The 14,653-nt window shown below is 44.0% G+C and overlaps 1 protein-coding gene across 3 annotated transcripts in view; it reads left to right on the forward strand.

Moving 5' to 3' along the window:
- The window catches only part of LOC122554101 (collagen alpha-1(XXIV) chain), a 461,503-nt gene that overhangs the window by 243,659 nt on the left and 203,191 nt on the right, over nucleotides 1-14,653 (forward strand). For all 3 annotated transcript variants that reach the window (XM_043698575.1, XM_043698576.1, XM_043698577.1), the window contains 3 exons: nucleotides 6,288-6,341; nucleotides 6,467-6,511; nucleotides 9,947-10,000. In XM_043698575.1, the coding sequence (XP_043554510.1) occupies nucleotides 6,288-6,341; nucleotides 6,467-6,511; nucleotides 9,947-10,000 (153 nt within the window). The remainder of the gene's footprint in view (nucleotides 1-6,287; nucleotides 6,342-6,466; nucleotides 6,512-9,946; nucleotides 10,001-14,653) is intronic.

Raw genomic sequence — 14,653 nt, forward strand, 5'->3', positions numbered from 1 at the left:
CTGCAGAGTTGCACCATAATATGTCCCATCAGTTCAAAACTCATTGGTTGGACCATATTTGGAGAGGAATAAGGAAACACCACTCTGCCCCTCAACTCTGATTGAACATAAAACAGTTGGTTGAATTCTCTCAGAAGGTTGTGGGTTCAGTTCTTACCTCAGTCTCTCATACACACATTTTCAGTTGGTACCGGCGTGTTCACTGAGGGAATACTGCATACTCTGATGTGTTTCTTTAATGAGACCCAATAGTCTGCCTGCTCCATCAGCTACACAGAAAGTTCTGAGGCATTATTCCTGGAAGAGTCAGGAACTCGGTTTATCCGTGAATCAGCATCTCAGAGTGAATGACCAGGTTCCTCTCGCTGGTCCATTCGCCACTGTGTTTCCTACAATGCAGTAGTGTCTACCCTTCAAAACATATTTTGTTCACTGCACAGCGTTTACTGTTGTCCTGCAGTTTTGAAAGGTGATATATAAATGCCCATTTGATTGGCACCCCATCCACTCCCCCACCACCGATGCTCAGTAGCAGCAGTATGTACCATCTACAAGATGCACTGCAGAGATTCACCAAAGATCCTCAGACAACACCTTCCAAACCCACAACCACTTCCATCTAGAAGGACAAGGGCAGCAGATACATGGGAACACCACCCCCTGCACATTCCCCTCCAAGCCACTCATGATCCTGACTTGGAAATATTTCGCTGTTTCCTCAGTGTCGTTGGGTGAAACCTAGAATTCATTCCCTAAGTTCTGCCTACATCACATGGACTGCAGAGATTCAAGAAGTCAGCTCACCCCCAACACTTTCTCAAGGATTTCCAGGCCAATAAATCCTGACCAGGCAGCGACACCCACATCCTACGAGTGAACAAAGAGAAAGATGTTTTCTTTTATGCATTTTATGAAATCATCAGTAATCTGTATTTTAACTTGATCCATCTGCCTTCGGTCAGTCCAGCAAAACGTATGTACCTCTCTGGTCTAAATCATTAGTTGTCGGATTGCTGTTTGCAATTTTGGCATTCTATTGCTGAATAAATAATTGGAACTATGGAACAATTAATTAAACCAAATGAAGGTTAGCTACATTGGTAACACGGCTAAGAAAATACCACCATAATGGAAGATTCAAAAATCTGTTCCTCCATATTTATGACAGTAGGAAAAGTTAAGGGGTGAACAAAAATCAATTGAAGTGTCAATGGTTATGGGGAAAAGGCAGGAAGGTGGAATTGAAGGTTATTAAATAGGCCATGATCTCATTGAATGCTGGAGCAGACTCAATGGGCTGAATGGTTTCCTGCTGCTCCGATATCTTATGGTCTAAATGATGAGCATGAAAATAAAGAAGAAAAAGGGAGGCATTTGATGCACCCCAGAATAATAATCACAGTAGAAATCAGGAAGAGTATCTCAAGGGCAGGAGAGAAGCTTATGCTGGAATAAGGGAGGCTAAGAGGAAGGCTGGCTGGCTGTGCTAAAACAAAAAGTCAAATGTTCTTCAAACATATTAACAGTAAAAGGTTTGTGAAGGATAGAGTGGGGCTTATAAGGAACAAGCAGAGAAAGTTATTTACTGAAGCAAAGGATACAGCAAAGGTACTGAATGAATATTTTGCTTGTGTCTTTACCAAATTAGAAGATGGTAACAATGGCCGAGTTGAAAACATGGGCGTTGAGCAACTGAACAGTATAGTGATAGTGATGTTTCCAGGCCCAGATGGGATGCATTCCAGGTTGCTGAGAGAGCTAAGGAAGCAATTGTGGAGCCATCGACAGAAATTTTCCAGGCCTCTCTTAATTCCAGGAGACTGTAGGATTACACATGTGACACCATTGTTTAAGAAAGGGACAAAGGATAACTCGAGAAACTACAGTCCTGTCAGCTTGACATCAGTGGTGGAGAAACAGATGGAGGCCATAATGCAGGATAAGGTAAAGAGACAGAGAAAAATAAGCTAATTAGACAGTTAACATGGCTTTGTCAAAGACAAGTCGTGTCTTACAAATTTAATTAAGTTATTTGATTATATGACACAGGCAGGTGTCTTACAAATTTAATTAATTTCTTTGATGATATGACACAGGCAGTGGATGAAGGTAATGCTGTAGGTGTTGTACATTTGGACATTCAGCAAGCATTGGATATGGTACCACATGGCAAGTTGGTTATCAAATTAGAAATGTTGGGGATGATGGGTACTTGGCCACATGGATTAGAAGTTGGCTATAGGATAAGAAACAGAGGTTAGGTTGAGATGGGTATCTCTCAGATTGGAGACGAGTTGAAAGTGGTGTTCCCCAAGAATCAGTGTTGGGACCGTGACTTTTTCTGATTTATATCAATGATTTGGAGAGGGGTGTTGTGGGCAACATCTCTAAATTTGTAGATGATACTTAAGTCAGGGAGAAGAGTGAACTGTGAGGATGATGCTGGGCAGCTTCAGAGGGACATTGACAAGTTAGCCAAATGGCAGACACCTGGTGGTTGAATTTCAATGCAGAGAAATATGGGGTAATGCATTTTGGAAGAAGAAACACAGAGACATACAGGCTCAATGCTACAAACTTGAGGGGACCTAGCTTTTGGAACGCTGCTATAAATCCTGTGTCTTCCAATCTTACACTCCACAACCACCTGATGAAGGAGCAGCGCTCCGAAAGCTAGTGCTTCTAATTAAACCTGTTGGACTATAACCTGGTGTTGTATGATTTTTAACTTTGTACACTTTAGTCCAATACCGGCACCTCCAAAACATGAGGAGAGTACAGGAGCAGAGATACCTCAGGGTTCACGTGCATAATTGAAGGTGGCCAGGCAAGTTGAAACGGTTGTTAAGAAGGCATATAGGATCCTTGGGTTTATAAATGGGGACATCGACTATAAAAGCAAGGTAGTGATGCTTGCACCTCTACAAATCATTGGTCAGACCATATTTGGAGTAATGTGTATAATTTTGGACATCTTATTGAAGGAAGGATATTAAAGCCCTGGAGAGAGTTCAAAGGAGATTTACTAGAGTGATCCCAGGAATGAGGGCTTTTAGATACAAGGAAAGATTAGAGAGATTGGGTTTATTGTCCTTGAAGCAGAGAAGGTTAAAAGGTCACAGTTTCAAGATTGCCATCAAGTGAGCTGGTGTGAGATGAGGAGAACCATCTTTTCTCAGAGAGTTGTTGGGATTTGGAATGCACTGCCGAGGAGAGTGGGGGAGGCTGGTTCCACGGGAGGTTCCAAAGGCGAGCTGGAGTTGATGTTAGAGGACTATGGAGATAGGACTGGAGAGTGGAACCAGCTGGGTAGCTCTTTCAGGAGCTAGTACAGACGTGAAGAGTCTCCTTTTGCACTGGCAAATTCTATGATGCCATGTTGAATGAGTAATTTTGTAACAAAGAGCGTTATATGATGCTGAGATTTTACTGAGAGATAGATTAAAGTACAAAAGTAAGAAAGTTGTGTCAAACCTTTCAAAGGCCCTTGTTAGGCCTCAGCTAAACACCACACTTAATGTTAGACATCAAGGCTTTGGAGAGGAGATGTCAGATTTAATCAGCGAAGTCAAGAGAGGAAACTGCAGATGCTGAGATTGTTCTCCGTCCTGTTGAGAAGGAAATGTGAGGATTTTGATTGTGGTGCTCAGAGTTATGGAGGATTTTGATTTCCTTGAGCTGCTGTAATATGGCCGGCCAGAATTTATGACCCAGCCCTCATTGTCCTTGAGCACTCCGAAGGAATAGAAGCCTAAGGGGATAGGGTAAGATGAGGACAGGTGCAATTATCAACTCAACCACCTTGATCTTGTCCTGTTATGTAAAAGGGATAGTGGGGATAATCCTGGAAGTTACAGGTTTGTAAACCTCATGTCACTGGTAGAGAAATTATTGGAAAAGATTCTCAGGGACAAGATCTATATGCGTGTGGAAGCCAATGGCATATTAGCAATGGACAACATGGGTCTGTGCAGGGGAGGTCGTGCCTCACTAACTTGGTCGAGTTTTTTGAGGAGGTGATAAAGATGATTGATGAGGGAAAAGTGGTTGATGTTGTCCACATGGACTTCAGTCAAGGCTTTGGCAAGGTCCCGCATGGCAGACCAGTACAAAAGGTGAAAACACATGGTATCAGGGTGAGCTGGTAAGATGGTTACAGAACTGGCTTAGTCACAGGAGACAGAGGGTAGCAGTGAAAGGATGCTTTTTGGAATGGAGGGCTGTGACTAGTGGTGTTTCACAGGGATCAGTACTGGGACCTCTGCTGTTCACGATCTATGTGAATGGTTTGGAGGAAAACATAGCTGGTCTAATTAGTAAGTTTGCAATACAAAGATTGGTGGAGTTGCGGATAGTGAGGAGGATTGTCAGAGGATACAGCAGGAGGAGGCATGGGCAGAAAAATGGCAGATGGTGTTTAATCCAGACAAATGTGAGGTGATGTATTTTTTAAGGTCAAGTACAGGTGGAAATTATACAGTGAATGGCGGAACCCTTAGGAGTATTGATATGCAAAGGGATCTGGGTGCGCAGGTCCACAGATCACTGTAAGGGAGTGAAAAAGGTAAGGGAGTGAAAAAGGCTTATGTATATTTGTAATAATAAGCAGCTGTAATCACTTATGAGTAAGTAGTCTGGAGTAAGCATTTGGAAAGACAGAAGTATATTGGTGATGTTTATCCTGATGTGGCCTGTTTATCCCACACTCCCTGAGTAACATACAAGTGCCTCTCTCTCTCTCTCTCTATCTGTAAAAGAGCCAGAAATAAGAAGCAGGTCAAATTGAAAAATACATGATCAGCTAACAAGCGATTAGTAAAGAAAATTAAAGCTCATGGTATAGGCGGTAATGTAATGATGTGGCAGACAGGAAGCAGAGAGTTGGAATATTGGGTCCTTTTCAGAGTGGCAGGCAGTGATGAGGGGGGGGTTACCACAGGGGTCAGTGCTGGGACCCCAGCTGTTCACAAACTACATTAACAGTTTGGACGAAGGAGTTTGATTAGATTACTTACAGTGTGGAAACAGGCCCTTCGGCCCAACAAGTCCACACCGACCCTCCGAAAAGCAACCCATCCAGACCCATTCTCTCACACCTAACACTGTGGACAATTTAGCATGGCCAATTCACCTGACCTGCACATCTTTAGACTGTGGGAGGAAACCAGAGCACCCGGAGGAAACCCACACAGACACGGGGAAAATGTGCAAACTCCACACAGACAGTTGCCCGAGGCAGGAATTGAACCCGCGTCCCTGGCGCTGTGAGGCAGCAGTGCTAACCACTGAGCCACTGTGCTGCCCAAATGTTTCCAAATATGTAGATGATGCTAAGTTGGGTGGCAGTGTGCGCTGGGAGGAGGATTGTAAGGCTGCAGGATGACTTGGACAGACTGGCTAAATGGGCACATACTTGGCAAATGCAGTATAATGTAGATAAATGTGAGGTTACCCACATTGGTCACCAAAACAGGAAAGAAGGTTATTCTCTGAATGCTGGCAGTTCAGGAAAAGCTAAGGTACAACAAGACCTGGGTGTCATGGTGGGACAGTCACTGAAGGTTGACTGTCCCACCATTCAGGTGCAGCAGACAGGCAGGAAAGCTAATGGCATGAGGCCTTCATAGTGAGAGGGTTGGAGTATCAGAGTAAGGATGTCTTGCTGCAGTTGTACAGGGCCTTGGTGAGGCCACCCCTTGAGTATTGTGTGTAGTTTTGGTCTCCTAGTCTGAGGAAGAATATTCTTGCTACTGAGAGAGTCCAGCGAAGGTTCACCAGACTGATTCCTGGGATGGCAGGATTGACAGATGAGGAAAGACTGGATCAACTGGACTTAAATTCACTGGAATTTAGAAGAATGATGGAGATCTCATAGAAACATACAAAATCCAGACGGGACTGAAAAGGGTAATGTGGGAAGAATGTTCCCAATATTTGGGAAGTCCAGAACCAGCGATCACAGTCTAAGAATAAAGGGAAAGCTATTCAGGACTGAGATGAAGAATTTCTTCATTCAGTGAGTGGAGAACCTATGGAATTCTTTCCCACAGGAAGTTGTTGGGGCCAGTTCATTAAATAGATTCAAGAAGGAGCTGGACATGGTCCTTACAGCTAAAGGAATCATGGGGTATGGGGAGAGGGCGGGAATGGGATACTGAGATTGCAGGATCAGTCATGATCGTATTGAATGGTGGCGAATGCTCTACTCCTGCACTGATTGTCTATTTGTCTTACAGCAGAGGGAACACCTTGCTGACATTGACCACAACTTTCTGTTGTTCTTACAGGGTGATGTAGGTCCTTCAGGATTAATCGGTCTCCCAGGAATCCCAGGGCCTCAGGTACACCTCTTCATTTCCTCAATTGGATTTTATTTGAATCTCAGAAGGATTGTCTGTGAGGTGAGGTTTATATCTTTCAGATAGTACAGGACTATCTCATTGTCTCTTTCTTCAATTCTCTACAGGGTCTGATGGGAAGTGCTGGACCACCTGGATTGAAAGGTGATAAGGTGATCTACATATTTCCCTCTTGTTTTTTTTCTGGGTGCTTTAATCTATAAGGAATTAGTAGATCTAAAAAGTGCATTTTTCCAGGAATTTGTTGAATGTGCTTCCAACCACAGCGGTGTATTTCACAGGACACCCAGCACCTGTGTTTACAGGGCATGCAACAATTACCATTTTCATCAGCTCCTTGAAAAACAATTAATAAGCACCACAGAATGTGAAACAAGAAACATCCATTACCACACTGAATGTCAGAAGGGTGCAGGACAATGAATAAAGAGAGGGAAAGAAAGATGAGAGAGAGAGAGAGGACAGGAAGATAAAGTTAGAAATATAAATTTCTTTTCGCGAGTTTTGAGAAGATTTGTAGCTCGGGTTGTGGTTCTGGATGTAGGTTTGCTCGCTGAGCTAGAAGGTTCATTTTCATGAAATTAATGAAAACAAAACTTCCAGCTTAGCAAGCAAGCCTACATCCGTAAATTTTTGTTTGGATTTAGAAGAATGTTTCCCTATATAATTGAAAGCTGAAGGAATTCCTGAAGAAGGGCCTGTGCCCGAAACGTCGAATCTCCTGTTCCCTGGATGCTGCCTGACCTGCTGTGCTGTTCCAGCAATAAAGTTTCAACAAAGCTGAAGGAATGTCAGTTCTGGAGTCAAAAACAGAAATTGCCATAAAACTCAACCAGTCTGACAGCATCAGTGGAGAGAAATCAGAGTTAACATTTCAGGTCCATTGATCCTTCCTCAGAACTCTTCAATTCCAGAGAGGTTGTTTACAAATATTTAAGACGGAAAACATTGTTTAAAAGGTACTTGGACTGTAGTGGAAAATTAGAACTGTGCTAACATTCTACAGAGAGTTAGTGTACGTCAATACTGGTGTGGGAACATGCAAATGGAGAGTCTGACAATGAGAGGCAGTTCTCACGTGGCTGATAGAGAGCAGTGTATCATAGATGGCGGCTTCTGGATTATCGTGGCTTTGCGTCACATCACCATCCAGTCATTGGAAGTTGCTGTGGATCGGTGCACAATGATTGTGAGCTCAAACAGCCTGCCCCCTGTAATTCTCAGCAGAATCTGGGTTGAAATGTGCATAAAGAAGTTGGGGAGAGAGGGAGAGAAACCACATGTGAAGTGAGGTGTTTTACCCCTGCAGTGCTTAGAAAATGCCACAAGATAAACAGTATATTTAATTCATGGGTTCCAGACTTCTCTTGTCTGACGTCATGTGATTTACACCATTCATGAGTTTAAACTTCTGGCTGGCTCCAACATCAATTGAAACCATATTGTTCTTGAAGAAGTGACAGAGATTTTAGAATGATGGAAGGGCTCTGCTTTCATTCATGTGCATGAGCTTGAGGCAACATTCTTAATAAATTGTTTTCAGATCTGTATGGTATTTGTTATTTGGTCAGAATGTAGACGCACAGCTCCCCAATTTCTAATGCCATGATTATATTGGATTTTAAACTTAATCTAACTCTTAAGTCATTTCTGAAGGTACATCATATTAAGTAACCCTCCACAAACATTGCATTGAAATTAATGCAGGGCTGTGCTTGTATTCAGAGTACTCTCCTGAGGATTCCCTCATTCATTATGAGTTTATAAATTTTGTCCAGTTGCTGAATTAAATATTTTCAAGGTGTCTGCCTACTACCTACTGTAAAAGAAGCCTCTTCAGGATTCGACAGGCCTAAATTCCTCCTTGTAGCACTTTAAATGTGATCCCAAACTATTTGTGAAGAAGCAGAAATCTCACCTTACAGGTTACTGGAACCATTACCCATGTACAGGTAAGTCTCATGTTACTGGTCACGGTAGAAGTCCGTCCTAGAGGTATACCAGCTGCTGTCCTCAAGGGGAATTAGGGATGGACAACAGGGCCACAGTTGGACTGAAGGGTCAGAGTTCAGATGGAAAGCCATTAAGCCCAGGGCAGTGCTCTTGTGCAGTGACATTACAAGCCTTCCTCTGAAATGGCCTGATCATGCCACTCAGTTCAAGGGCAACTAGTGATGGGCAATAAATGCTGACCCTGTCGACAATAAAGAGTCAGTGTCAGGTGTCTTTCTGGTTGAGGATGTCTGTCGATATTCCTATTTATAGCATCCACACAGAACCAAAACATCGGGATCTCTTCTCCCTAGAAAGCAGAAAGTCGAGGCTGTGACCTGACGGTGGCATTAAAATTTAAAAAAAGGGCCTGAGAAGGTAAATGTAAATTGTTTTTTCCCATTTGAAGGAGAGGCCAGAACAGGAAGTCATAAAAGTACGACAGTCATTCATAAATCCAGCTGGGAATTCAGGAGAAATCTCTTCCTCAAGAGAATGGGGAGAATTGGAGCTGCCTCCCAAAGGGAATAGTGGAGGTGAATGTTGTCAGTGTCGATCAGGGGAGGCTGGGTAAAGATAGGAGCAGGTTTGAAGGGATGAATGGCCTATCCTTGTTCCTTGTTCAAATGGGGCAGAAAACCATCAAAGGAAAGGGTGAGATAAGGAGGCGATGGGAGGATGTTCATGTGGAGAATAAATACCAGAATGGACTCATTGGACGGAATGGCCTGTTTCTGTGCTGGGAAGATTTTGTCTGAGTCAGAACCATCCAGCAGATTCCCTTTCTGAATTGTATCTACCTCCTAGTTAAAATGCACCCTGTAATTTCCATCTCTCCACCTGGAGCACTCATTCCTTCCACAACATCAATTGAAAACCGAAGTATTTCCAGATACAAATAAATAGCAAAGTGTGGAACTCTCATTTACCTTTTACAATTGATTCTTCCTTGATTTTTTTTCTTTCTCTCTCAGTCAGTTGAGCTGGGGATTTTGGGATTGTTGTCTGTCCACATTGTAATATAAAACAAAACATTGGCTCCATCAGATGTCTGTTCATCAGTTGTAATGTAGTCACAGTGTCTGCAAGAGATTGTTTCTGCAGAACATGCAAGTTATTTAAAACACCAGCTGTATCTAAGATACTGAGTGGAATTACTCCAGATTAAAATGTCCTCAAAACCATATTCTACAAATTACACAAGTTCATAATTTAAAGAAAAAAAGTCACCCATACTGTGGGTTGTTTGAATCATTCACAAAATTTTATGATTCCTGCCACTTTGCTAATTTATCTGCACCTCATATCTTAGAGGGTAAAACATTAACAAACAGACACCACTCAGAGAAATCCTAATGGGGTTCAATTCAATTGTAAACCAGTTACATGATTTTTAAATGCATGGGCCACGATTTTGCCATTATTGTTTTGCCTGAGGGGAGCTGAAAAAACTCATTATTTTCTGTCAACTGTTTGAAGCAGCTGTTTTCGGTGATGTAGCGTGCTGTTTGACAAGTTGTTTTTGTGAAGTCGAAATTCTCATGGGGTCATTGTGTGTGCCTCTCTCTCTCTCTCTCTGATGGAACGATGTCTAGGGGGATCATGGTGTGTTGGGTGCACCTGGGGAGCGAGGATATCCTGGTGACCGGGTAAGTTTTCAAACTTTGGTTCATTACACTTTCCCCCAACAACTAGTTGGTTAAAAAGGGTAGTGTGGGGTTAGCATCCATCAGAATAACGTGTCTGTGAAAGAATTGGACTTGCTGCTTGGTTTTTACAGCTTGTTTAAAGCAAACAGCTTCTGAAACCAGAACCCATTTCACAAGATTCTTTCTTTTAAGAGATATGGATTTTTACTGGGACGTATACTTTTCTTATTTAAAAGGCACATACAAATGAGTGTTTCTTGAAAGAAACATTTTTATAAGATCAGTGATTTTGCCGTGAATGGTGTGGTTTTTGGGGGGAGAGGGATATGTGTTTGGCAGTCACCTCCAGCAGTGCTGAGCTCAGAGAGTCACCTTTGACCTGTTACACTGCAGAGTCCCAGTCAGACCAATACATCGTTGGGGCACACACAGGATACATGAAAATGTACATCCACACGTATGCAATGACTTACATTTATGTAGTGCCTTTGATATTATAACACCGCGGTGATATTGGGCAGATGACCACGAGCTGAGAGTCAAAGATGTCAGTTTGGTTTGTTTTACAAGATGGGGACAAGCAGGTGAGGCCGATACTCATTGGAGTTCACAAGAACGAGAGGAGATGCCTTCATGGTACAGTGGCAGGGTCCCTACCTCTGAGTCAGGAGGCCTGGGTTCAAGTCTCACCTGCTCCAGAGCTGTGTCATAACATCTCTGAACAGACAGATGAGAATACAACTTGTACACTGAAATCTTGTGGGAGAGCTAAGATTCTGAGGGGGTAGGACAGCATAGATGTGGAGAAGATGTTTCTCCTTGTGGAAATATTGGGAATGAAGGAAGGGCTGGCAGATGAGGAGTCTCATTTTGAGAAGAGACTGAGGAGGAATAGAGAATCACTGAAAACCACTTGCCCAGCAAGCAATGAAGGCAGGATGATTCAATATCTTCATGACTGAGGGAGACAGAAAATGCCTTGACAGCCAGTGGTTCTGCTGGGAAGGATTAAGGCCCCCATTGGCTCAGCCATGATCTTATTGATAGGTGCAGAATGCTCAAGGGGCTAAATGCTTCCCTAACAGAGGGAGTGAGTGGACAGAATGAAGTGCCAATCTGTCAGATTAGGTGCCATCTTTCAGATGAGGTGGTAAGTCATGACCTCCTCTGCCCTGTCAAGTACACACCATTGATATCAAGAAACAGTTGCAGGGATTGGACAGTGCTGAGGTTCTGGGCCCTGGCAACCTTGCAGCAATAATACTGAAGGCTTGTGCTCCCCTAGGCAAGCTGTTCCAGTACACTTACAATGCTGTGTCTACCCGACAAAATGTCCAGATATATCTGACCCACAAAAAGAAGAAATGGTGACCTCATGGTATTATTGCTAGACGTTTAATCCAAACCTGGGGACCTGGGTTCAAAACACATCCTGGCAGATGGTGGAATTTGAATTCATTAGTCATTTTGAATTAAGAGTACAATGGTGACCATGAAACCGTTGTTGATATTGTTGGGAAAACCCATCTGGTTCACTAATGTCCGTTAGGGAAGGAAACAGCCGTCCTTACCAGGTCTGACCTACATGTGACACCAGACCCACAGCAATGTGGTGGCTCTCAACCACTCCCTGGGCAATTAGGGATGGGCAATAAATGCTGGTCCAGTGACACCACATCCCATGGACTACTAGGATAAATCCAACCCTCGAATTCCCTCCCCATCAGTCTACTCTCCATCCTCAGTAAAGTGGTGGAAGGTGTCACCAACAGTGCTACCAAGCAGCATTGCTCAGTAACAACTTGCTTGGTGGAGCCCAGTTTGGGTTCCCCCAGGGCCACTCAGCTCCTGACCTCATTACAGCCTTGGGTCAAACATAGACTAAAGAGCTGAATTCCAGAGGGGAGGGGAGAGTGAGAGTCCTTGACATCAAGGCCGCATTCGACCAAATGTGGCATCAAGGAGCCCGAACAAAACTGGAATCATTGGGCATCAGGGACAAACTCTCTGCTGGTTAGAGTCATATATGGCCCATAGGAAGATGGTTGTGGTGGTTGGAGATTGGTCAACTCAGCTCCAGGTTTGGTCTGAAAAGTAGAAAGTAATAATCATGCCACATAAATGTCACCATCTCCAAGAAGAGATCATCCAACTATTAATTCTTGACATTCAATGGGGTTACCGTCACTAAATCCCCCACTATCAACATCCCAGGGGTTGCCATCACTGAATCCCCCACTATCGGCAGCCTGGGGGTTACCATCACTGAATCCCTCACTATCATCATCCTGGGGGTTACCATCACTGAATCCCTCACTATCAACATCCTGGGGGTTACCATCACTGAAACTCCCACTATCGGCAGTCTGGGGGTTAGTATCACTGAATCCCCCACTATCAACATCCTGGGGATTACCATTGACCAGAAACTAAACTGGACTCATCGCATATACACAGTGGCTACTAGAGCAGGACAGAGACTAGGAATATTGTGGCGAGTAACTCACCTCCTGACTCCCCAAAGCCTGTCCACCATCTACAGCGGCACAAGTCAGGAGTGTGATGGAATATTCTCCCCACTTGCCTGGATGGGGGCAGCTCCAACAACACTCAAGAAGCTCAACACTATCCAGGACAGAGCAGCTGCTTGACTGGCACCACATCCACAAGCCTTCATTCCCTCCAGCACCGATGCTCAGTAGCAGCAGTGTGTTCTATCTACACGATACACTGCAGAAACTCACTAGGGTTCCATTCCCATGAGACTGGTTAGACAGGGTCAGGAAATACATGAGCCCCTGCAAGTTCCCCTTTCAAGCCCATCACCAGCCTGACTTGGAAAAATATTGCCGTTCCTTCAGTGTTGCTGGGTCAAAGTCCTGGAATTCTCTCCCTAAGAGCATTGTGGGTAAACCCACAGCACATGGACTGCAGCAGTTCAAGAAGGCAGCTCACCCCTACCTTCTCAAGGGGCAACTGTGGACGGGCATTGAATACATATAAAACAGCCAGTGACATACATATGCCACATCCCAGGAAGAAATAAGAAAGTAAAGAGAAGAGATGCCATGAGCTAATTTTGATGAGTAGTGGCGGTGTTCTCCCCCGTAGAGACATTGAAGGGAGGATTTCCATTTTTGAGCTTCAATGATCACCAACTCTCTGCTGCCTCCCTGGGTTGAACCTCACACACCTGGCCCCACCTCACCACCTTTGTAAAGAATTCTGCAAGACAAAAGATCATGACAAGGAGTCTATCACTCCCTGAAAATGGCCACGCAAGTAGATCGGGTGGTAAAGAAGGCGCATGACATGCTTGCCTTTATTGGTCAGAAAATTGAGTACAAGAGTCAGGATGTCATGTTGCAGCTTTATAATGCTTTGAATAGGCCACACTTAGAGTACTGTGTTCAATTCTGGTCACTACATTACAGGAAGGATATAGAAGCTTTGGAGAGGATGCGGAAGAGGTTTACCAGAATGCTGCCTGGATTAGAGGGTCTTTGCTGTAAGGAGAGGCTGGAAAAACTCGGGTTGTTTTCTCTAAAGAGGCGGAGGCTGAGGGGAGACTTGATGGAAGTTTATAAAATTATGATATGCATAGACAGGATTGAGGGTCAGAATCTTTTTCCTAGCTTGGAGTGCAGGTTCATAGCTCCTTGAAAGTCGCAGGTAGATAGGATAGTGAAGAATGTGTTTGGTATGCTTTCCTTTATTGGTCAGAGTATTGAGTGCAGGAGTTGGGAGGTCATGTTGCGGTTGTACAGGACATTGGTTAGGCCACTGTTGGAATATTGTGTGCAATTCTGATCTCATTCCTATTGGAAGGATGTTGTGAAACTTGAAAGGGTTCAGAAAAAATTTACAAGGATGTTGCAGGGTTGGTGGATCTGAGCTACAGGGAGAGGCTGAACAGGTTGGGGCTGTTTTCCCTGGAGCATCAAAGGCTGAGGGGTGACCGTATAGAGGTTTACAAAATTATGAGGGTCATGGATAGGATAAATAGACAATAGACAATAGGTGCAGGAGTAGGCCATTCTGCCCTTTGAGCCAGCACCACCATTCATTATGATCATGGCTGATCATCCTCAATCAGTATCCCCATAACCCTTGATTCCACTATCCTTAAGAGCTCTATCCAACTCTTTCTTGAAAGTATCCAGAGACTTGGCCTCCACAGCCTTCTGGGGCAGAGCATTCCATAGAGCATAAATAGGCAAAGTCTTTTCCCTGGGGTCGGGGAGTCCAAAACTAGAGGGCATAGGTTTAGGGTGAGAGGGGAAAGATATAAAAGAGACTTACGGAAATAGACCCATCGGTCCAACCCGTCCATGCCGACCAGATATCCCAACCCAATCTAGTCCCATCTGCCAGCACTTGGCCCATATCCCTCTAAACCCTTCCTATTCATATACCCATCCAAATGCCTTTGAAATGTTGCAATTGTACCAGCCTCCACCACTTCCTCTGGCAGCTCATTCCATAGATGCACCACCCTCTATGTGAAAAAGTTGCCCCTTAGGTCCCTTTTATTCCCCTCTCACCCTAAACCTCTAATTCTGGACACCCTCAACCAGGGAAAATACTTTGTCTATTTATCCTATCCATGTCCCTCATGATTTTATAAACCTCTATAAGGTCACCCCTCAGCCT

This window comes from Chiloscyllium plagiosum, chromosome 11 (assembly GCF_004010195.1).
Source record: "Chiloscyllium plagiosum isolate BGI_BamShark_2017 chromosome 11, ASM401019v2, whole genome shotgun sequence".
NCBI classification, from domain to species: Eukaryota; Metazoa; Chordata; class Chondrichthyes; order Orectolobiformes; family Hemiscylliidae; genus Chiloscyllium; species Chiloscyllium plagiosum.